Below are 25,389 nucleotides of genomic sequence, written 5' to 3' on the forward strand. Positions count from 1 at the left end.
CACATATATATATATATATATATAAACACCACATGGTACTCCATAGATACATAAATTGAGGTGTCAACTATAATCAATCACCCAATTAATAAATAAATAAAATATCAGTTGTGCTTTTGAAAAAAAAAAGGAAGAAAAATTCTCAAAGTATTAGGGGCTAGAGAAGACTGGTATAGTGAACAGAAGTAGAGAAGGCAATCCTGTGGAGATGGTGCAAAGGTGAGAAAATCACCTGTCTGGTATGAACACACAGGGACAAGGGAGAATGGGAGGAGAGTCATCAGAAGATAGAAGACGTCAACCTGTGGTCACAGAGGGTGCACAAATGGGAAGTGATGTGATTTGCCTTGCATACTTCCTGACAGAAGGCAAATGATACAGGTAAGGGCAATGCTCACTTTAGTCATGTACAGATTCTATGGGTTTGTGTTCTGAGGCCACGGGTTGCAAGCTGTAATCCATAACCGAATGTGGCCTGCTGTCTGCTTTTTTTTTTTTTTTTTTAATCACGTGCAGGGAGACCAGCTATCATATTACTAAATGGTGGGGAAAAGTAAAACTATGAATAATAGTCGATGATACACAAAAATCATATCCAATTAAAATTTGAGTCCATAAATAATGTTTTATTGGAATACAGCTGCACTCATTTCTTTGACTGAACTGTCACTGCAACCCAAGGATGACAGACACAGGGAAATGAGCATACACTTGTCAGCTCTTGGGTAGTCTTCATCTTGTTTAATGCCAGAATTACACTGGCCTCAATAAACAAGCTATGCACTGCTTTTATGCATTCTATTTTCTGAATGTCTTGGATGAAAAAGGAACCAACTGGTCCTTGAAAACTTAGTACACCTCATTTGACCCAGAATGTTTCAGGAGAAGGGTCTTTTGTTTTTGTTTTTGCTTTTAAGACTTATTTATTTATTTGAAAGGCAGAGTTACAGAGAGAGAAGGAGAGACACAGAAAGAGAGATCTTCCATTGGCTGGTTCGCTCTTCAAATGACCATAAGGACTGGCATTAAGTCAGTCTGCTAAGAGCTAGGAACCTCTTCCAGGTCTTCCATGTGGAAGCAGGGACCCAGGGACTTGGGCCATATTCCACTGCTTTCCCAGACATATTAGCAGAGAACTGGATTGGAAGTAGAGGAGCCAGGACTCGAACTGGCACCCATATGGGATGTTGGTGCTGCAGGCCATGACTTAACCCACTGTGCCATGGTAGATGCTCCAGAAGGGTCCTTAAACAATTCACACTGTTCAAAAGTTAATTATTGCCCTATTCATGTTTTCTGTTTGTTCTTATTGTAACTTATTTTATGTTTAGGAATATATAGCTACTCATAAATGACTGCATTTTAAAAATTCTTTATTTCACCTTTATTACTGAAATAATTATTTCCTTGCTTATTGCCTACATTGTACTTTTCTGTCAACTGTTTTTCTGGAGGGGGCGGCATTTTATTCATTTTCTCTCTCCAAGGAACCAGACTTTTGTTCACTGTTCCTAAACAAGGACCAACAAAACTTAGTAGTATTTCTCTATTCCAAGAAAACATAACAATATAATCAAAAAAAGATACTATCCACAACGGCCATTGAGTGCTCAGGAATTAACTTAATCAGAAACAGACAACCTCCTCTTGAGAAAAATATTTTAAAATTCTAATAGAAGAGAAGATGATCTCAATAATGAAGAGATAATACATTCTCTTAGGTGACACAATTTAATAAGTCAATTGTTCCCAAATTAACCTTTATATTATATTTAACCCTAATAAAAATCAGAGTCAAATATTTAAGGGATTCAGCTGATATACTCTATAATTTACGTAAAAGAATAAAAGCCCATGAAACACTATTTTAACTTTGAAAAAGAAAGTAACATGGGGCCAGTGTTGTGGCATAGCAAAGCCACTGCTTGTGATGCTGGCATCCCCTGTAGGCACCAGTTTGAGACCCGGCTGCTCCACTTCAAATCCGGCTCCCTATGAATGTGCCCGGGAAAGCAGTGGAAGATGGCCCAATTGCCTGGACCCATGCACCCACGTTGGAGACCCAGGAAAAGCTCCAGGTCCGGGCTTCAGCCGGGCACAACCACAGCCATTTTGGCCATTTGGGGAGTGAACCATGGGATTGAAGATCGATCGATCAACTGATCTCTCTCTCTCTCTGTAACTCTGCCTTTCAAACAAATAAATAAATCTTTTTTAAAAAAGAAAAACTAATAAGAGGAACTTATCCCTAACAGATGTCAAGACACATCACAAAACCAGGGAGATAAAATGATGTGGACCAGCTGTAGGAAGCATTAAGCCCAACAAGTCAGTATGTGTGGCCTGTAATGCACCAGCAGGGGGCACTGCACACCAGTGAGGAAGGGAGGGCTCTGTAAATGGGTGGTATGGTAAAAACTAACTTAATATATGGAGGGTGAAAAAAACCAACACCTAGAATTCTATCTAATACCGAAAACATAGGCAGACTCCAAGGGGTAAATTATGGCCTGAATATCAGGTGTGTGTTTTGTAAATAAAATTTTATTGGAACAAGCCATGCTCTTTTTTTCCATGTGTCTGTGACTGCTTTCATACTACAAGAGCAGAGCTGAATCACTGGCCCTTGAAGTAAATGTCTGCTGACCCCAGCTATAGATGAATTAAAGACCTGAATGCAAAGGCAAAACTATAAAACTCAGTCAGGAACACCTATCAGGATTATTTTGACCTTGGTCTGAGGGAGAACTTCTAAAAAACAAACAAAAAACACCTCTTTACCCTAATTACACTGAATAAGGATTTCTACTGAATCCTTATACATCATGCATGAAGATAAGTAACCAAAAACAATTGAGACAACTATATGTGAAGTCCTAAGCCAACAAGAGCCAGTATCTCTAAGAAACATCTGTAATTTAGTAAGAAAGAAACAGAACACCAAAGAGAAAGCACAGAATGTAAACAAAGGACTGCAGAAAGGAAACCTAAATACATGGTATATGCAGGGATAAATGCTCAAGTGCACAGGTAGGCAGAGAAATGCAAATTAAACCAGCAATGAGATGTCATTTTACACCTTTTAGATTGGCTAAAATTAGGAATTAGAGAGAAACCCTATTTCTCCCCATTCTGATATTAATTATCAATACTAACCAATGAAAATTCATTCTACTTTGGAAATACAACCGAAGAAATAACAAAATTTAATATATATATGTGTGTGTGTGTGTGTGTGTGTGTAATAGATATATATCTGAATTCTGTCACCATCTTACTGAACATGGACATTCAGCAATGGTTTGCTTAACTGAATATACAGCCGTGAATATGCCAGCACTTACAACCTAAGGAACTAAATTTGGCTAAACATTCATATTGTGTAGTTTTCTTAATTCAACTGTTTACAGGCCAGAAATTCAACCAGAAGAAATTTAAATGTTTTACCGCTGATCTGGACACAAATGTTTACTTGAAATTATGTTGGACTTGTATTTTCAAGGATTTTAAAATGTAAGACTGCAATTTTTACACTCACTGGTTTATCTTATTCTTGGCTGAATTAAAAGTGTTACATATACATACATACCATCAGATAAGAGAACAATATTTCCCTTGCTCCCTCTGGAGCTGTACAACAATGGGTACCCATGAGTGCACATGTAGACATAGAATTTAGAACTGCTAAGCCACTGCTCCTCTCTCCTCCTCCACTCACGGCTCCATGGTGATGGCAGTGACTCACATCAAAAACACTGGGAGCCCCCAGCAAGTTTCTATACATTAGCTCAGTCAATAGTAACTAATTCTATTTTTTTAGTCTCTTGCCATACTTCTTACATTGATTCCTTTCCTCCCAACTCACAGCCCTTGCTCTAGCTCAGATCCTGGTTTCAAGCATCAATTACAGTTAATGTCTCTTAATTCCTCTTTATCTTCCTTTATACTTTATTATTATTTATTATTTTCCCTCCCCCACCTTTTTCCTTCCTGCCTGCCTTCCTTCTCTTTCTCTCACTCCATCCATCTATCCAGTCAGTATTCTCTGGGCATGTAGTATGCTCCAGGAATTGCTTGACATTTGGGGTTTCACGGTGATGAAGACAAATAATGCCCCCACTTTCAATTTTCTCTCAGTCCTTTACATAAACTCTATACTCAGCTTTAAAATAAATGTTCCCATGGAACTACTTTGTCCCCTCCTAATCTCTTTAGTCAAAGAGATCCAGTTCTTCATGGTCCACAGGATAAAATTCCAAACTTTCCAGGAGGCTGCCTAAGACCCTCTAAGATCTCCATTCTCTTCCTAGCAGATTCTCCTACTATCACATGATGCGAATCTTGTGCTTCAGCTAAACAAGAATCCTCATTTAAAACCCTATGTCATAAATAAGAGTGTCAATTGTTAAATTTACAACAGAAGTCACAGTGCACTTACTTCCCATGTAGGACCTCTGTCCTTAATGAGTTGTACTATGAGAATTAACTGCAAAACTTGTTCTCAAACAGCACTTTTTATGTTTTTTTGGGGGGGGGGCAAATTGTTGAAATCTTTACATAGTATAGAGTTGATATTCTGTATATAAAGATAATTAAAAATGAATCTTAATGAAGAATGGGATGGGAGAGGGAGTAGGTGGGAGTAGGGGTGGGAGAGTGGGTATAGGGGGAAGAAATGCTATATTCCTAAAGCTGTACCTATGAAATCTGCACTCATTAAATAAAAGTTTTAAAAAAAGAAACTGTGGGGAGCAACTCGGACTAGACTAAGTTACTGGAATTAAGACTTATTCTATGCATCTGCTCTCCCACAATATGGCGCTGAGAAGGGAGTAACAACTTCTACGCAGCTGCCTCTCGCCAATTTGATTGACTGAGCTGCAGGAGCTGATCTTGCTCCTGATTGGAGGAGAGCAGCGTACTCGGCGTGTGGGTAGCAGAGTTGAGATTGGTGGAAGAGGACTATAAAGGAGGAGAGAGACAACATGCACCAGGAACATCTATCTGAAGGAACACCTGTGCAGCCCCCAAGAGAGCCGGCCGACGGTGTGCCGCTCCCCCGCGGAAGTGGGGAAAGTGGCAGGGGGAACCGCCCTTCCACGGAGGTGGAAGGGACGGTAGCCAACCCGGGAAGAACCAGCAGCAAACCTGGGGAGGGCCGAGCAGACAGAAGAACAGCGCAGGGTCCTGTGTCGTTCCTCCACGAAGAGGGGGAGCGACAAGAAACCCTGTCTACGGCAAAATGGATGAGGAGCTACATGAAAAAGCTGTAAGTGGGATGAACAAACAATAGCAACTATAAAAAGTTAAGGAAAAACCAAATGGCAAATGAACAAGGAGGATAAGACAATGGGAGCGCTCACTATCTCCCACTAGTGCCCTGTGATGCTTGTTTCAGTGCCAGAGGATGGGTCCAGACACACAGGACAGGGCTTTCCTCTGACAGCAAGGGGAGGCACTCTCTGGAGAGGGTGAGGAAGGAGGCCTTTCAGTTGAAGAGCTGAGGCCCTCCAGAGCAAGAGTAGACCAAAAGGGAAGCAGTGCCTCACAGGCAGCCCGGAACAGCCAGTGCTGGCACAGGTGTAGGCCGGAAGTGAACAGCAGCTTGAGTCTTTCTTCACTGGTGGGGACAGAATCCACAGCAGCAAGGAGAAGCAGTGGGGTCAGGTGCAAGCATCTCAGAGCAGCAGCCAGGGCCTCCCCAGTCTCAACAGAAGGCCTCGAAGTTCAGCTCCACTAACAGCAACAGAAACCACCACTGATGCTGTGACGCTAAGGCTGAAGCTGGTGCCTGAGAGCACTGTTTAGAGGAGGAGGTCAGAGCGAAGAACCAGAGAAGCTGTGTGACAAGTGTGAGGCAGCCCAGCAGAAATCTTGTGTGCTACAAGGTTATCTAGGGCATCTGGAGGAGATGCGTCATAACAGCTCGGGTGGAAGGAGCCTGTGTTGTGGCGCAATAGATGAAGCCACTCTTGCAATGTCGGCATCTCATATCAGAGCTCAGGTTTGAGCCCTGGCTGATTCATTTCTGATTCTAACTAATGTGCCTGGGAAAGCTGTAGAAGATGGCCTAACACCTGGACCCTTGCCACCCACATGGAAGATCTGTTTCTGTCTCTGTCTCTCCCTCTGTCATTCCGCCTTTCAAATAAATCAAATAAATCTTTAAAAAAAAATAGCTGGAGTAGAAAAAATGAAGTGCATATGTCATATAGGCACATGACACCAAGGATCTGAGGGCTCCATTGTCACTGTTTTTAAATGACAATTAACACTGTCATATTTTTATGCCTATCTTTTTCCCCAGAAATAATACCTGTAAGACAAATTTTCTCATTGAAATTATCCCCTGCCAATATTTACAAATTTTTCTATTTCTTACAAAATCCTGCATAATGAGTCTCTACCTAATAGAAGTACAATCACGGGCCATTCAGTGATTAACTCAACTTTACCTTCTAAGTGGAGTGAGTCAAGCACTGAAAACAAGGGGACTTCAACAAGTTCATGGAAAAAATGGAATTAAAAGTTAGCTTTCCTATAAAAAAAATCTGAAAACCATGCAAAGCTTTTCCATAATATACATTTCAGTGAACTGTTGGAAGACACCCTCATATGTGTAGACTTCAAATTTTTTTGTGGCAAACTAATCTTTTACTTCCACTTTCCATGAACTTTTTGAAGCTCCCTTGTATCCTATAAGAAAGTCTGCACTAATTTTACATTTACAATAAGAATAGAGTTACCAAAATGATATATATGTAAGTTATGTTCTTCAACAAAACCAAAGCAACTTACTAGTGATCATTGCGCCGGTGACAGAAGCCAGAAATCCAAGGCTGACGGCAATGACTGAGATCACCCTCCCCTGCCTGTGCCTCTGCAGCATCACAAACATCAGTACCCCCGCAGCACCATGGACGAACAGCGAGGAGAAGAGAGCCCAGAGGAAGATCCAGTACCACATCTCTGCAAGGAAGAGCACAGTGTTAGCCATTCCGCTGGGAGGCACCTTAGACCCTCAGTTCACAAGGAGGCAGCGCACCTGGTCTGGGGGAGGACAAACGAGATACTAAAGGGCCTGGTGCTATGGAGCAGAGGATTAAATCACCACTGCCATACCGGCTTCCCATATGCACACTGGTTCAAGTCCCGACTGCTCTACTTCCGATCCAGCTAATGTGCTAATGTGCCTAGGAAGGTAGAAGAAGGTGGCCCAAGTATTTGGGCCCCTTGTACCCATGCTGGAGACCGGGATGGGGTTCCTGGCTTCTGACTGAAGTCTGACCCAGCCCAGCTGTTGGATGGAAGATCTTTCATTCTCTGTCTTTACTGCTCTGTCACTAGCATCTACCACAGTACTGGACATAGTTGTGCTAGCTAAATTGTAACAAGTGTCAGCACCATGAACACCCGATGGGGAAAGAACTCCATGACTTTGGAAGGTTAAGACTGTACTCGGGCTGGCACTGTGGTGTAGTAGGTTAAGCCGCTGCCTGCAGTGCCGGCATCCCATATGGACACCAGTTCAAGACCCGGCTGCTCCACTTCCGATCCAGCTCTCTGCTGTGGCCTGGGAAAGCAGTGGAAGATGGCCCATGTCCTTGGGCCCCTGCACTCACAAGGGAGACCTGGAGGAGGCTCCTGGCTTCAGATCAGCACAACTCCGGCCATTGCAGTCAATTGGGGAGTGAACTAGCAGATGGAAGACCTCTCTCTCTCTTTGCCTCTCCTTCTCTCTCTGTGTAACTCTTTCAAATAAATAAATCTTAAAAAAATGACTGCACTTTAATTTCTTCTAAATGCCTGCATCGTGTTGTCATTATCCATCTGTTTATCTCATTAAAACTCCCATGATGTATCTGCAAATCTCTTTGGATGAATTTCTTTCAAGATTTTATTTATTTATTTATTTAATTTGAGAGGTAGAGTTACAGAGGGAGAGATAAGAGAAAAAGGTCTTCCATCTGCTGGTTCACTCCCCAAATGGCCGCAACGGCTGGAGCTGGGCCAATCTGGAGCCAGGAGCTTCAGATCCCTGCAGCCAGGGTCCCACACAGGTGCTTTGCCCAAGCACTTGGGCCGCCTTCTACTGTTTTTCCAGTCCACTGCAGAGAGCTGGGTCAGAAAAAGAGCAGCCGGGACACAAATCGGTGCTGATATGGGATGCTGGCACCTCAGGTGTAGGCTTAGCCTACTATGCCACAGTGCTGGCCCCTTGGGATGAATTTTAAAAGTTAACTGTGGTTTGGTATCTAACTTTTTATTTTTACACTCAACAGTAGTATTGTTAATTTTGAAAAACTACTCTTTAATTCAAATCATTCTAGTCAATACTTTTATGACTTTCTTAAGAATTTCAAGCAACTGCACTGTTGCCCTCAACTTTATATATTAAAGAATCAGTCAGATTCCTTATTTATTTATTACTTCTTTGCTTCCTGGTCATTTTTACCAGAAACTTTTATTAAGTTTCATTTGATTTTTTTTGAAAGGCAGAATAACAGAGAGGAAGAGACAAAGAAAGATTTTCCATCCACTGGTTCACCCCCTAAATGACCGTAATGGCTGGGGCTGGGCCACGCCAAAGCCAGGAGCTTCATACATGTCTCCCACTTGGGCAGCAGAGGCCCAAGCACTTGGGCCATCTTCCATTGTCTTCCCAGGCACATTAGCAGGGAGTTGGATCCGAAGTGCCCATAAGGGATGTTGGTGTTGCAGGCAGCGTTATTAACCCCTGAGCCGAAACGCCTGTCCCACCAGGAAATTTTCAAACGCCATTATTGTTTCTTCAATATATCCTCAACCAACCATTCACTACCATTTCAGTTTATAGACAGTGGGTGAGTGGACACTGCACTGTGTGTCTCTAGCACCTATTCTTCCTGCTGGACAGCCTGCTGCTTCCTGGTCCATCCACAAAGTTCCAGAACATGCTGTGACTATGTCCTTTCACGGACTCCATCCCCCTGACCAATAACTGTGCTGAGGTACAAAAGGGCAGGCAATGGAGCCAACCTGAGCAATCATTCCCGCTTGTGGGGAATTCTGGGTTGGGACTGAGCCTCCCATTTTTGAGTAGTGGATGCTTCAAGGCTCAAGATTTGTGAGCCATTTTGCCATCACATGATGAAAGTTGCAGTACAGGGAGAAAAGAAAAGTGGAACAGTCAGAGACAAAAGACAATCAGGTCCCTTATTCCAGATTCTTCTAAAGCCCTACCACATTTCTATCCTTAGATTCAATGTAATATCCCAAATCTCTTGTAGTGATATCCAATCCTCTCCCCCCCCCCTTTTTTTTTTGACAGGCAGAGTTAGACAGTGAGAGAAAGACAGAGAGAAAGGTCTTCCTTTTCCGTTGGTTCACCCCCTAAATGGCCGCTGCGTCCGGCACGCTGCCTGGTCTCCCATGTGGTTACAGGGCTCAAGCACTTGGGCCATCCTCCACCACCTTCCTGGGCCACAGCAGAGAGCTGGACTGGAAGAGGAGCAACCAGGACAGAATCTGGCGCCCCAACCGGGACTAGAACCCGGGGTGCCGGCACCGCAGGCAGAGGATTAGCCTAGTGAGCCACTGTGCCAGCCTCCCTCTTTTTACATAAACTAGTTCAGGTAGTTTCTATTATTTATAGCAAACTCCAAAATTTACAGCTGTCACCCTGGGGGTTACCCTTGTTACACAAAATGTAATCAAAGTACCTCATCTGCTAGTCGTGCTACATAGTCACTCTACATCAAGTGTAACTGAAAAGTCAATAGTCATGAAACAGAGACCACAAAAATTAACACATTAAAATCTATTTAGCTGAACATCATGAAAGTATGAATACACACTGTGAGTGGGAATTAAAAATGATGTGGCCGCTATGGATAATAGAAGGCAATTCCTTAAAACACTAAAAACAGAATTACTATATGATCCAGCAATTCCAATTCTGGGTATATACCCAAAAGAATTAAAAGCAGACTCTCAAAGAAATATTGACACACCCATAGTGTGTTATGCACAACAGCAAAGAGATGGAAGCAGTCCCAGTGTCCATCAATGCATGAAGTGGTAAACAAAATGCAGTAGAGATACAATGGAAAATTATTCCATTTCAAAAGGGAAGGAAATCCTGTCACGTGCTGCAACATGAATGAACCCTGAGGACATCATGCTGGGTGAAATAAGCCAGTTACAAAAGGATTAATACTGTATGAGTCCAGTTAGATGAGGCATCTAGATTAGCCAATACAGAGACAGACAGCAGAATGTTGGCTGCCAAGAGCTGGAGTGGGAGGGGAGGATGGGCAGTCGCTGGCTTTAATGGGTAGAGAGTTTCAGTTTTGCAAGATTAAAGAGATGGAGATTTGTTACGCAACAATACAAATGTACTTCACTTTACTGAACATACACTTCAAAACAGTAGATTTTGTTACATTTTGTAGTATGATAAATATATCTAGTGTTGGTCCCTGGCTCCTGACACAAGCTTCTAAAACTCCTGGAATTTCCAGACACACAGGAGAATCTTTTCAAATTTATTTTATGTGGATAAAACCGAGTTTATGCTAATGACATAACTTGGGATGGGACTGGACCAGAAGGTGAGTGATGGTAAGGTTGGTGGAGGGGGGCTGGAGGTCAACCTCTAGAAAAGCTCCCCAACTACTAAACGTGATTGAGCTTCCAGGCTACTGAATCTGCAGGTAGTGGGAGGAAGTGTACCAGAAAGCATGGAAGCCCCACTCCTCTCACCCCACCCCTGTGCCTTCCCAAATGCAACCATTTGGCTGTTTCTAAGTTGTGTCCTCTATAATAAACCAGTAAATATAAGTGTTACCATGAGTTCTGCAAGGCATTCTAGCAAATCATCAAACCTAAGGAGAGGGTCACTGAATCCCAGATTTACAGCCAGTCAGAAGTATGGGAAGGGTCAGGCATTGTGATGCCTGGCATTCCATTTCAGAGTGCCTGGGATAGAATCCTGGCTCTGCTTCCCAACAAGCTTCCTGCTAACACATCTGGGAACAGCAGATGACGGCCCTAGTATTTGTGTTCCTGTCACTCACACAGAAAACTGAAGTGGAGTCCTGGATCCTGGCTTCAGCCTGGCCCAGCCCTAGGTGTTGCAAGCATTTGGGGAGGAAACTAGCACATGAAAGATCTCTGTCTCTCCCTCTGTCACTGCCTTTCAAATAATTTTTTTTTTTTTTTTTTTTTATGTAGGGGAAGTTGTCTTTCATGTGGCAGTTGAAGTGAGGGACTCCCATCTGACATAATTCCAGGCAATCTGGGTGATGTTCTGGAGAACTGCTCGATGTGGGGAAAAATCCCAGTCAGGGTCATGGAAGTGCACCATATGAGATAGAGGAAACAAAGAGTGGCCCTCAGCAAATAGCACTTTTATGACAATTTAGAAAAATCAGTAAAAAGGTGTCAACTATAGATATTTAAAATAAGTCAGCATCACAAATCAAGTTTCAAAACAGAACAAAAATTCTCTTTGTAAAGGAAAGAGGGTATGGCCATGAAAGGACAACATGAGACACCTTTGTGGCAATGGAACGGCTGTGTTCACTGTGGTGGTGGATACGCATGTGAGTGATAAAGCTGTGTAGAACTGGATACACAGAGATGAGGACAGGTACACAAGCAGTACAGCAGAGATCTGAGTGAGGCAGGTGTCCTGGATCAAGGTCAAGATTCTGGCTGTGATGTAACACAGGGGGTCTCCCAAGACGCTCCACTGGGTAAACTGGAAAAGAGTACACAAGCTCTCTTCAGATTACCACTGCAATGGAATTCAGTTATCTCAAAATAAAAAGTTTAATTTAAAAAGGAAGGAGGGATATATTTTTAAAAAAAGGTTTTTTTGTTTTTTTTTTTTTTTTTTTTTTTTTTTTTAAGAAAATCAGCATCACCCTGCCAAATTCATACAAATTGGCACACAGAAGACTCAAGATAATTTGAAGTCATTGCAAGGAGACATCTGATATAATTTACAACGTGTGTTAAAATATCATGCATGCTTCTCAATAATATGAGAGACAGATAGTGCTAATTAAGGAGAAATTGACAAAGCTTGCCTTTTACAGGGTTTTCTCTTCCAACTCTCAGAGAGATATGCATAGTGCTTTCATATCACGCTGTCACTCACAAACAAATGGCTTCAATTAAAAAATACATTAAAAGTAAAAAGGCTTAACTTGCTTACAAGATGTTTGGATATTAAAAGATATAATTTCCCATTGTGAATCTAATAAAGTGAGAATGTAAGGCAGTAATAACATAAGCAATGTAGTTGATAGTCGCATCAGGGGCATTCCACTCATATCTTGCTCTGAGACAGCACAGGCTCTGTCAGTCACCGGCTCCTGCTGGCAGGTCATCCATCTGCCTTGTAACCCAGTCCACTAACAAGAGCATAACAGATATAGCACCCTAAAAGTTTTCTGCTTTAATGCCCTTGTGAAACAATTAGAAGACATAATTTATTGATCAGATTTAATCCGTGAGTAGGGGGACTATTTGGCATTATAAAAAGTAGAATTGTTTGCCTACAGAATATATTGCTTTTGACTTCAACAATAAACTTACCTTATAGGGAAAAGCTAATTTTAAGCCCCAAGGTATCAAAAGAGTCATATGACTACAACAAAATCTCAAGTGGTCTTCTAATGACCAGTCCAGAATGTTCCCTTAAGCAGACTGAACTGGCACTAACCACCCAAAATGCAAATATACTTTTATGTTTATTTTTCTTTAAAAAATACTACACTCTTCACTTAGACAAAATAAAACTCTTCTAAGAATATTCACTGATTGGGGCCGGTGCCGTGGCTCACTTGGTTAATCCTCTGCCTGTGGTGCCAGCATCCCCTATGGGCGCCAGGTTCTAGTCCCGGTTACTCCTCTTCCAGTCCAGCTCTCTACTGTGGCCCAGGAGGGTAGGGGAGGATGGCCCAAGTCCTTGGGCCCTTACACCCGCATGGGAGACCAGGAAGAAGCACCTGGCTCCTGGCTTCGGATTGGCGCAGCGCCAGCGGTAGTGGCCATTTGGGGAGTGAACCAACGGAAGGAAGACTTTTCTCTCTGTCTCTCTCTCTCACTGTCTATAACTCTGTCATATAAATAAAAAAAGTAAAAATTAAAAAATTAAAAAAAGAATATTCACTGATGCTACATTTCATGTTACAACCATTAGTTTGAATTACTCAGCTGATCAACATAATATTCCCACACAGGGCCTCTAATGGTCTTGATCCACTCTTGGGAAGACAGTCTGTCTTAGGCCCCACTGACAACTGGCATTCACAGGAAACCTATAGGATTAGTTCAGGTGAAGAGAACTGCAGGACCCTCAGAGCAGTACAACAGATGGCCAAAACCCATAGGTGAAGAACAGGCTACGAGTGCAGGAGTGGAATATCACCACACTTAATTTGTTGTACTGATTGGACAATTTGTCTCAGATGTATTTGAATAATTTCTCACAGGATATTTATACTAAAGTATAATTAAACCAAAAGTTAAAACACTCTATCAATTAACCAGAAATTGTGCTGATTATATGTAGTAAAAGAGAATTGAGAACTATTATTTCCAAACTGATGGCATGCACTAATATGACCAAACATGAGTCTGACGTTTCACAACTAACTCCTCTCACATTATTATTGCATTATGCTTTATATTTGTTCCATCAAGATTAGATGCTTTGGTATACATACTGACAATGGGATCATTATGGTTAACCTAAACATGTTGGAAGCCAAGGAAAGACTGAATGCTATTAGCAGCAGCCCAATGAATCAGAATGAATGATAGAACCAAGCTGAACTATGCACTGCAAAACAGGCAGCAGAGTCAGGGCAGAACAATCACGAACACTTTCTAAGAGCTGGTTGATGAGTAGTGTCTTCAGTATCAAAAGCTCCTACTTCCCTCTCGTGAGAACAGCTCAGCAGATAAATGGTCTTGTGGCTAGAAGACGACTGGTCAACTGGCAGGTAATGACCTGGACCACCACACTGTGCCAGATGCAGCCCAAAGTAATGCCTGCAGACTTCTTGACAGAAACCGTGAACCTGCAGGAACAAACTGTCTCCTGGATCCAAACCGTCAAGGCTCTGTGACTCAGGTGAATACCCTTGGGCCCAGAGTTTTCCTTCTGCCTTACCCCACCAGCCTGGTCCGAACCTCTTACAACTGGGCAATCATGAAGGAGGCCAAAGGAGACTCAGTGCTGAACAAAATACAAACCAAATACTGGAAAGATGGAATATGGAAACTACTAAACTTTTGAAGTATCTTGTGCCTACAATCATCTTTGTTCACTGGAGGGAACAAGCTTTCTCCCTGGCACAGCTCATGAAGCCCTTTCATGGGGTTTCCCCATTTCCGGTGGTCTGTGAGCCTCACCTGAAACTAGTTCTGCCTGGAGCATGGCAGCGTGTGTGTTTATTTTATGGTGGTCTACAAAGCAGGAGTGGCAACTCATTCTAGCCCCCAGATGATACCAGGAAAAGCTCTGCTCCCAATCTGTAACTCTTGTCGTCTGTCCTGCATGCAAAGTCACTCAAAAATTACCTACTGCACTTTCATTTTTAATCCCTGAACGAAATTATCCAAGAAATTAATTTCTCTAGATGTCTGGGTAAAAATATGTCAAAGAATTATACATAACAGGCGTGATCCTATTTCTTTTAAAAAGCAAGGTCTGTTTATGTATGTAGAAAATGTATATACAAAGAACCTGCTATCTAAAGATAGTAGATGGGTAATATTATTTTGTGCATCCTTTACTGATTGTTTTAACAACTAGTCTGACACATTTTTAAAAATGTTTGCTAGAGTGGAAGGTGGCTCAAGTGTGTGGGTCCCTGATACCCACATGGAAGTTTCAGATGAAGCTCCTGACCCAGCACTGGACATTGTGGCCATCAAGGGAGTGAACCAGCAGATGGAAGATCTCTCTCTCTCTCTGTCTCTCTCTTTCCCTCTCTGTGTGTCTGCTTTTAAAGAAATAATATTTTTTAAAAACTAAAAGATTTGTTGCAAATATATTGTCTCCAAAAACCAGTGTTCCACTCTATTCTTTAATTCCTGCAAGGAGAAGTCATCCTTCAAGGCCAAGGTTCTCTACCTGGGCTGCTCCTGGGACTTACATACAGAACAGCTGGAGGTGGGAACCTACACAACTGTATTCTTATCAAATCTCTCAGATAAGGATTTTATGTAGATGAAGCAGAAATCACGACTCTAGGGTAATATTACATACTCATTTAAAACTCCAAAAGTCATTACAGAAACCTATCGCGTTAGACAACCATTAACACAGACCACCCAATACTTCTACTGCAATTAGCAAGCTGATATTGAAAACTGGTTTATGGGGGCTGGTGCTGTGGTATAGCAGGTAAAGCCGCTGTCTGCAGTGCCGTCAGCCCATATGGGTGCCGGTTTGAGTCCCAGCTGCTCTTCTATGGCCTGGGAAGGCAGTGGAAGATGGCCCAAGTCCTTGGGCCCCTGCACCCGTGTGGAACACCCAGTAGAAGCTCCTGGCTCCTGACTTTGGATCGGCTCAGCTCTGGAAGATGGAAGACCTCTCTGTAACTCTTTCAAATAAATAAAATAAATATTTAAAAAAATAAATAAATAAACCTGTTTTATGCATTCAACATACGTTATGCCCCAAAATGAAAATACCACATTTGTAAAAGACCTAGTTTGGGGGCTGTCTGTAATTTTCTACCTTTATAGAAATAGTCCGTATTATATTTTTTTAAACAATATGTAATCAAGTTAGGTTATCTCAAAAAATTTTTTTTTCATTCCAGCAAATCCAAGGTGTGGAACTCATTCCCATTACATGTCTAGTAGCAGTGACTTCTGAATTTGGGGACATCACTCACTTGGAGGGCTTATTAAGTTCCCCATGAGATAATGCATCTGTAACTTGAAAAAGTCCCCTATGTTAGGTGACAGCAAAGTATAGTCCATGAGCCACATACAGCCCATCACCTGTTTCTGTGCAGTCTGTGAGCTAAAAATGACTTTTACATTTAGAAATCGTCTTTAAACAATATTTCAAAACAGGCAAAAATACGTGACACTTGGAGCAGACGTTTGGCCTAGTAGTGAAGATGTCAGCTGGGCTGGCTGCATCCTATATCAGAGTACCTGGGTTCAAACCCCAGTTCTGCTCCTGAGTCCAACTTCCCACTGAAGTGCACTGTGGAAAGCAGAAGATGATGGTTCAAGTTCTTGAGTACTTGCCACCCACCTTGGAGACTTGGATGGAGTTTTCTGTTCCCATCTTTTGTTAGGCTCAGCCTTGGCAGCTGTGGATTTTGGAGAGTGAATCAGTAGAAGGGAGGTCTCTCTGTGTTTATCTGTCTCTCTCAAATAAATAATTTTTAAAATTTATTAAACTCAATTTTCAGTATTCATAAAGCTCATATTGTCTATGACTACTTTCATGTTACAGTTAACAGAATTTAGTTGTGACAGAGACTCTTATGACCAATAAATCCAAAAGTTTTTACATTTCCTGTTCACTAAAAATAAAGTTTTTGTTTTTGCTATTTACTAAAATTGAAAGCAAAAATCTTTTGCTATTTGTTAAGAACAAAATAATACTATTACTAAAAATAGAATATTTTCTGCATTTATAAAATCATTACTGACTCTTGGTCTAGATGACTCTGATATGCGTCCCTGGGGATTGGACAGTCCTACCCCATGCTTGAAAATTATGCTCACAGTCTTTTCATGTTATTATCAAGAGTTGACACTCGGGTATTTAACTAACAATACTTCAGTGGCACAGATTCACACACCTTGGGTTGTTTGGTTGTTCAGAGCACAGCACGCAAGTGGTGCTACATGTGGTACACAGTCCTGAGCAAGGGGGAACACTGTAAAGAAAGATTTCAGGAACAGTTCTTGCCACATCTGAGTTTTAACACGTAAAGAGGACTTCACCAGGTGATACATTTGCTGGAGGCAGGGTGAGGGTAGGGTAGTGACTGCATCTTGCAGTTACTTGGGAGCTGCCTTGATACCACCTGCAGAAATTCCAATTTAATTGGTCTAGGATGCAGCTTGGACATAGGAATTTTTTTTTTTTTAAGTTTTCCAGGTGATTTTTGTGCCAAGCCAAGAATGAGAAATCATTGCTGTAAAAGATGACGTTGAAATCATGGAACTGTATATGATAGAGATTACAAGACCTCTGATTTGGCTAATGCCAAGTACTAAGGATAAATGGGGGTGCAGATAACAGAGTTAATATGTGATGGGGGTGGGCTTTACAGACCCTAAACAATATGGACTCCACTGTGAAGCTGGAAAGTTATGGAATAGGAAGCCAATGAAAGACTTTAAATAAGGAGTTTTACAGATTCAATCAGAATTATCTTTTTGAAACACAACTCTGGTACTTAGGAGAAAAGCAGGACTAGAAGAAGGAGAGAGACTATAAGAATATTTCAAGAATCCAGAGGGAAATTGAAGCCTAGGACTTAGGCACTACCCTTAAGACTGTAAATAATTTGATAAATATTTAGAAGGACTTGCTGATGACCTGGCTGATGCAGGCACAGGAGACGTGATGTCTGGCCTCTCAGATTTCTGGTGTGGGCAGATCAATACATGATAATGCTATTAGATTTGGAAGCAAGGAAACACGGTTAGTCCATCACAATACTGTTCAAATGCTAGCAAGAACCAAGAATTAAAGATATGAAAAGCAGAAAAATGTGGAGATCATCCATGCCTCTAGATTACTGAGCATGTATATTTGTCAGTTTTCCATTGTTGTAACTAAATTCCCGAGACTGAGTACTGCATACAGAAAAGAGGTTTATTTAGCTCACAATTTTGCAGGCTAAAGGTCCAAGACAGGGTGGTGCCATCAGATTGGGCAATGGAGAGGCCTGCAGATGGGAGTGCCTGTGACAGCAAGCACAAGGCTGGATGGGAAGCCAGGGAGCAGAGCCAGGCTGGCTCTTTTATAACCACCTGCCCTCAGGAACTAACCAGGGTCCCCACAAAAATGGCATCAACTCCTTCTGGGGGCAGCACTTCTAGGATCCAATCACTTCCCACTAGGCTCCACCTCTTAAAAGTTCCATCACCTCCTATATCTCAATCCTGGGGAACAAGCTCCCAATATAGGAACCTCTGGGGGACACACACACCATATCCAAACCATGACACCATGTTTAAAAACGAATAAATCTCAAGTTTGTATTGCCTCTGCTTTTTCTGCCTCTAAGTTAAAATCTAATCAAATTTTTAAAATCTGAAACATTTCTCAGATTTAAATTCTGATCAGAATTTAGAATATAGAATTCTGGGGCTGGCATTGTGATACAGTGGGCAAAGCCACTGCCTGTGTGGCTGGCATCCCATATGGGCACCAGCTGAAGTGCCTGCTGCTCCACTTCCAATCCAGCTTCCTACTAATGTGCCTGGGAAAGCAGTGGAAGATGACCCAAGTTACTTGGGCACCTGTACCCACAATGGGAGACCAAGATGGAATTTCAGGCTCCTGGCTTCAGTCTGGCCCAACCCCAGCCAGTGCAGCTGTTTGGAGAATAAACCAGCAGGTAGAAGACAGATCTTGATCTCAGTCTCTCTCTCAATCTCTCTCGTGTTCTCTCTCTCTCTTTTCTAATTTTGCCAAATAAATAAGTAAATTTTACAAAAAGAATATAGAATGCTGTAAAGAATGTCATTCCTACCTTAAAAGAGAGAAAAAGATAAATTACAAAATCTTAACTTTTCCTTAGCCCATCACCAAGGGAGGCTCCAAGCAAATAAAATAATCTGAATTCCAACAAGGAAAAACTCCCAAGCAAGAAAGGGACACCTAAGTGCAGGAGGTGTCCAGGAGGTGGCCACTTTCTTACAGGTGGGTAAGATGAATCAGCTACAATTCTCACAGGTTGTTAAAAGACCAAGCGGACCTGAGGAACCAACAGGAACAGACACAAGGAAGCACACTCACAAGCCTCTCCTGGGCTGTGGGACAACAGAGAGATGCTGGCCCACAGGAGATGAGCATTAGCAGTCAGGGAAACAGGAAACCTTGCCTGCTTCTTGGAACCCTTCTCCTATCCAAAGCAAAGACAGAGAGACAGCAAATGCATCATCCTCAGGGACAAGCAACAATGCACGGCAGCTTCCACTTGGATTAGAAAAAAACCTCTCTCTACTTCTCAAATAAAATACAAGAAACTATAGAATACACCCAAGGACAAGAAAAACAACCCAATGTTGACAGACAAATCAATCAACAGAAACTGACTCAGACTACAGAACTACCAGACAGGGACTTGCAAATATCATTAACAGGTTCTCAGCTCCTGGGGAATAAGCAGACACAGGAACACGTGGGGAATTTCAGCAGTGATGAAAAGGAAATGCTTAAAAACATTATTAAGGACGAAAATTCCTTTAACGGTTCACCAACAGGCTTGATTGACAAAGTTAAACTTCAAGACTGACCAACAGAAAATTATTTGAACAAACAGAAAAAACAGAGAAAAAGAACTATCTGAGAGCTATGGATTTAATAAATATGTGATCAGAGTCTCCGAAGAATGATAGATTGAGGGAGAGACGATATTTGAAGACACGCTGAAAATTTTCCAAAAATAATGAAAGATCCAGCTATAAACCCAAAATTCCCAGAGAATCTCAAACAAGAGAAATAGGAATCCCCTTAAGAAATCAAAAAATAGCAATAAAACACAATAAATCACACACACACCTACACATTACAGTGAAAAGACTAAAAGCAAAGATAAAGTAAAAACATTGAGGGCAATCAGAGGAAAATGACATTACATACAAAGATAAAAAGTACAACAAATTTCCCATCAGAAACTACCAAACCAGAGTTCCATTTATGAAAACTGAAGGAGGGGGAATCCGTAAAGCCAGAAATCTATATTTAGCAGAAATTTCTTTCAAAACTGAATGTGAAATAAAGACTTCTTTTTTTGAGGGGGGAAAAAAGGGAGTGTCAACTGTTAGCAGACCAATGCTAAAGATCTTTTATTAAAGGAAGCTCTTCAGACAGCAGTATGATACTAAGTGGAAACAACTCTACACAAAGAAATGAACAACAAAGGAAACTAAAGTGTAAGTAAACAAACCATTTTTCTCATGCTTTTTAATCTCTCAACATAAATGGCCATATTTGTATACTTGAAACCTCTGTTCTAGATGTTTAATAGTTATCTGCTTCTGCTCCTTCAGAGAGACCAAAAACACGACTTTTCAACTTCCTTGTGACACCTGAGGGCTACTTTAATATACTGCCTCTCAAAGCTTAAGGCAATACTGTTTAGAACCCACTTAAAACTAAATTACCTTTCACTTGAAAGTTACATGATTTTAGGCCATAAATTACATTAGCCTTATTGAATAGCAAAATTCTTACATGCATTTTTAACTTAAAGCAATCACAGTATCATCTGCTTTAAAGAAATGGCGAAGTGGGAAGCATTGTCATTCAGTGGGTTAAGTTGCTGTTTGCAACACAAGCATCACACATGGGAGTGCCATTTTGAAATAATGCACCTAGGAAAACCACAGCAGATGGGCCCCTGCCCACAAAGTGGGAGACCCAGGTGAGTTCCTGGCTACTGGCTTCAGCCTGGCCCAGCTCTGGCTTTTGTAGACATTCGGGGAGTGAACCAGCAGAAGGAAGACCTCCCTGTCTCTTTCTCTCTCCCTTTCTGTTGCTCTGCCTCTCAAATAAAATAATTTAATTAAAAGGGTAAAGAAATCAGGTTAAGACTGTTTAAAATAGTTCAAAAGCTCTCTATATTTAAGCCATAGCATTGTCTTCCTTAAAGATGGCATTCAGCTTGTACTTCCTCATAATTGATTACTCAGTTATAAAAGTATGAGGATTAAATATAAAAATCTGAATACATTATGAAATTATAACAGCACGATTAGCAATTGCAACTTCCTATATGCCCTCAAGCAACTTAACTTACACAGAATACAGCAAGAAAAAAAAATACTAACAGCCAGTAACAACACGGTTTTGGAATCAACAATAGATAAAACGTTTTACAATCTTATGGTATAGTATTTCCAAGGGATATTTGTATTGAATGCTGAAAAATGAAGTTTTAGCACCAATGAACATAACAGTGAAACTCTGAATATAATACATCCCTAAAACTGAACGAGGGACAAATAAATCAAGAAATAAAAGCACACCTAGGAACGTTAGCACGCAATATAAAGCTAGGTCAGAAAAGGCACACCCTATGTGACTCAGGCAGGGGTCCTGAGGAGGCACGTACATCCAACTGGCAGCAAAAAGGAGGCAATTTCAGAACTGCGAGGGATCTTTAGATACTTAGCAAGCTAGAGTTCCTTAAGCAGTGTCAAGACCGCCTAATTCTTAGAGCCATTAAATGGTATTCAGAGAACAGACCCTCCAGGGTTTCAATCTGACCCTACAGATAAGCATATTGTGAAAGATCTGAAGCCACACTGAAAAAAAGTGCTTGACCTTTAAGATTAAAGAAACAAGTTTACATGTAAATGTAAAAACTGTTTTCTTAACTCTTAATAACAGTTTGTTTTTCTTCACTCATTAAAATTTCAAGATCCGCTTTCCCTTCACCCCAGTATGAAAACTGCCTACTGGATTACTGATGAGGAAACCAAGGCCTGGGAGACAGGTGAATTGCCTGGAGTAAACAAGGTAGCTGACAGGAGTCAAGGGTAAAACTCAGCTTTCTGACTCACACATTCAAGGACCCTGCTACTAAAATCTAATAGAATCCCAATTATCCAAGGGGTGAGTGGTATCACAGTAACTGCTCACTCATGTAAGAACTTAGATAAACAATGTAAAAGTTTGATTCTCCCATATAGTTAGACTTAACTACATAATTTAGAATTTTTATGTTACTATCACTTAATAAAGACTATTCTCTGTGGCTTACAGTACATGCAATTGAAGGGAACATTCTTAAAAGATAAACTCTAATATGATCTGTTGTTAAAAGTTAGTCACTTAGGGCCGGCGCCGTGGCTCACTAGTCTAATCCTCTGCCTTGCGGCGCCAGCACACCGGGTTCTAGTCCCGGTCGGGGCGCCGGATTCTGTCCCAGTTGCCCCTCTTCCAGGCCAGTTCTCTGCTGTGGCCCGGGAGTGCAGTGGAGGATGGCCCAAGTGCTTGGGCCCTGCACCCCATGGGAGACCAAGAGAAGCACCTGGCTCCCGCCTTCAGATCAGCGCGGTGTGCCGGCCGCAGCGCGCCGGCCACGGTGGCCATTGGAGGGTGAACCAACAGCAAAAGGAAGACCTTTCTCTCTGTCTCTCTCTCTCACTGTCCACTCTGTCTGTAAAAAAAATAAAAAAAGTCACTTAAAATAAAAAGCTAGTTTATCATATTATCCCATTGAAAACAAACGAGTCATTTGCACTGAAATTTTAAGTATTTGGCAATACTAAAATTCCCTATCAACTTTTACATCACAACATAGCTACAAAAGTGGTTTGTTTTGTTTTGTTTTGAAAGCAGGTGCTCCCACTGAGTGCTCAATAACGAAATCACCAGAAGAGCGACTTTTCATACAGTTTCCTGGGTCTCACTATCAAAGATTCTAAAGCAGCTCCACCTGCTGCCCTGGAGCTGGCTGACTTAGTCCCAGGTGACAATGTTCTGTAGCAAGCCTAGGGAACCAGGACAGATGAAAGTGAATTCAAGATAGGGGAAGCGGGAAGGAGAGAATTTTATCATGAAAATCAGTTTTACATTAGTGATGGAAACATGTCTGTCTACGACACAGATGTCCAAGAGCAGCAGAACAGCCTGGGACCTGATCAAGTCCAGCTGGCGCTCCTGCACACCCCACACAGGGGCTTCCCTCACTCTCTACCTGTCGTCTTCTGACCTCTGCCTCGTTCTTCCTGATCCACTTAACTGAAAGGGTAGCTGGCTTCTCTCTGCAGGCCACCAGCTCCTTGTGGCAATGACTGCTATTTTCATCTTGTTTACCAGAGACTGGCACATGACTCAACCAAGAAATACCAAGATTAACCCTTGAGAATTCCAGGCACTGCCATTTCCTATCATCCTTCTGTGTATCAGGACAGCTTTTTGCTTCTTCTAGTCACCTTCTGTTTCTCTTGTGGGTGCTTCAGCCCCTCGCCCCGGAGGTCTCTGGTCACCCCCTTCCATTGCTTTGAAGGCCTCACTCCCTTCTTCCCATACCAACCTCAGACTCTCACGACCAGCCTGTAAGAAGGCCCAAGGATGCCCAGCATGCCCTTGGGCAGTCCCCTCCCCAACAGACCAGAGTGGCCCATGTGACCAATAGAACACAGAATTGTGGCATGATACTTCCAAGGTTAGCTCATAAAAACTCAACTTCTGTTTTCTCTGATCTCTGGCTCCAGGGTAAACCATGTTGTGTCCAGCCAGCCCTAGGGAGAGAGCTTCCCAATCTCCTGCAACAGCCCCAGGTATGTGCTTGGAAGGTGGCCCTCTAGCCCCACCAGGTCTGCAGAGAAGGTAGCAGCACTGAGAACCTGAGCCCGAGAGAGCATCCCTGGCCATCAGAACCTACGTGGGATAACAGCAGTGTCCCGTTTCAAGCGAGGAAATTTCAGGATAACTTGCAACGCAGCAGCAGAGACCTCAAACCAAGCTTCTTGGGAACAGTCACCCTACGTGATTTACCTTCACACCCCTGACAGCGCCACGTCCACTGCGGTCACTCACTCGCTTGTGGCACTGGGGTGACACTGGTGTGTTTCATAGTCCCAGCTTTCACACTCTGTCTGGCACAAGATACCCTCTGTGCCTATTTCCTTACTTTTAAAACTGCTGTTAATAATGGTGCCTACCTGAGGGATTATTGTGAGGAATAAAATAATGCAGTTCATGTTCTTAGAACAATGTTCAGCTCACATTAGAGAAATGTTAACTAGTGAGAGTAAAATTTCTAAAGAAGGAAATGCATCACTCTTCTTAATGCAGAAATCCTGAGTTTGTAGCTTTTTACGTAAGTTATTTACAAACCATAACCGATGATGAAAAGAATTCAGAATGCTAATGTACATTCAAATACATGGGCTAGTGTAGCAAAACAGAGGCAGAGAGCCCTGTGGGGTGGTTAAGCTGCTACCTAGGATGCTGATCCAGTGCCCTACTAATGAATCTGGGAAAGTAGCAGAAGATGGCCCAGGTGGTTGGATCCCTGCTGCGCACGTACGAGACCCAGATGGACTTCCAGGCTCCTGGCTTTGGCTGGGCCTGGTCCTGACTGCCTCAGCCTGTGCAGAGTGAACCAGTGGACAGCAGATCTCTTTCTCTGTCTTTCCACCTTTCAAATACGTAAAATCAATTTATATAAAAAGGGGGCAGTAATAGAATCTTTTTTTTTTTTTTTTTTTTTGACAGGCAGAGTGGACAGTGAGAGTGAGAGAGAGAGAGAGAGAGAGACAGAGAGACAGGTCTTCCTTTGCTGTTGGTTCACCCCCACAATGGCTGCTGCGGCCGGCGCACCGCGCTGATTCGAAGCCAGCAGCCAGGTGCCTCTCCTGGTCTCCCATGTGGGTGCAGGGCCCAAGGACTTGGGCCACCTCCACTGCACTCCCGGGCCACAGCAGAGAGCTGGACTGGAAGAGGGGCAACCCGGACAGAATCCAGTGCCCCGACCGGGACTAGAACCCGGGGTGCCGGCGCCGCAGGTGGAGGATTAGCCTAGTGAGCCGCAGTGCCGGCCAGTAATAGAATCTTTCAAAAGCTGATGTTAACTGATACGGAAGTTTGGTGAAAAGTCTCCTTTTCTTCCAAGGCTTAATCCATTTGGCTAAGGTAAGGTCACTAGACATAATTTGATAGTCTAACGAGAACTCTTTAAAAGGTGTTTCTACTGCTGTTTACCCTATAATTAATTTTCATTACTAAAATACATAATTATAATTAGCTTATTGCACATGATCTAATCATATATATTAAATAAGATAAATTACATGGTCATTTAATTATAGGATGTGAGATGCATGAAACTGGTGTCCACAGGACCTGACACACAGTGAGTGTTCAATACACACAGCCATTGTTAGAACTGTTCACTTGATGCTACGATAAATTCAACGTGCCTCACTCTCTGGGCTTTCCTCTTACACCTGACCATCCTAACTCATTTCCTTGCCTGACCCAGCCCCTCCTCCCTCCTCTTTGGTTTAGGCTTCCTTTCTAGAGGAAAAATATCTCATCCTATTCGCGATTATCAGACATTCCTGGACCTTACTTTCAATCACTCAACAAAGATAAATAAATAATAAATAAATAATAGTTAACTATTGAAGTGTCAAAATAACAGGTTAAGTAGTCCCAACACTGAT

General features: G+C 42.2%; 1 protein-coding gene across 14 annotated transcripts in view; it reads right to left on the reverse strand.

Annotated features, from left to right (window-relative positions):
- TMEM170B (transmembrane protein 170B) overlaps positions 1-25,389 on the reverse strand; it is a 121,858-nt gene that overhangs the window by 88,665 nt on the left and 7,804 nt on the right. For 10 of the 14 annotated variants that reach the window (XR_007923306.2, XR_011388799.1, XR_007923307.2 and 7 more), the window contains exon 2: positions 6,799-6,969. Coding sequence is in view for 11 of the 14 variants with exons in the window: in XM_070074417.1 (XP_069930518.1) it covers positions 6,799-6,969 (171 nt within the window). In the remaining 3 variants the exon portion in view is untranslated. Of the gene's footprint in view, positions 1-6,798; positions 6,970-16,273; positions 16,332-25,389 lie in introns of all 14 variants that reach the window. The other 4 variants (XM_070074414.1, XM_070074412.1, XM_070074411.1 and 1 more) reach the window with 1 other exon arrangement.

The sequence above is a fragment of the Oryctolagus cuniculus genome, chromosome 5, assembly GCF_964237555.1.
Source record: "Oryctolagus cuniculus chromosome 5, mOryCun1.1, whole genome shotgun sequence".
In the NCBI taxonomy this organism is placed as follows: Eukaryota; Metazoa; Chordata; class Mammalia; order Lagomorpha; family Leporidae; genus Oryctolagus; species Oryctolagus cuniculus.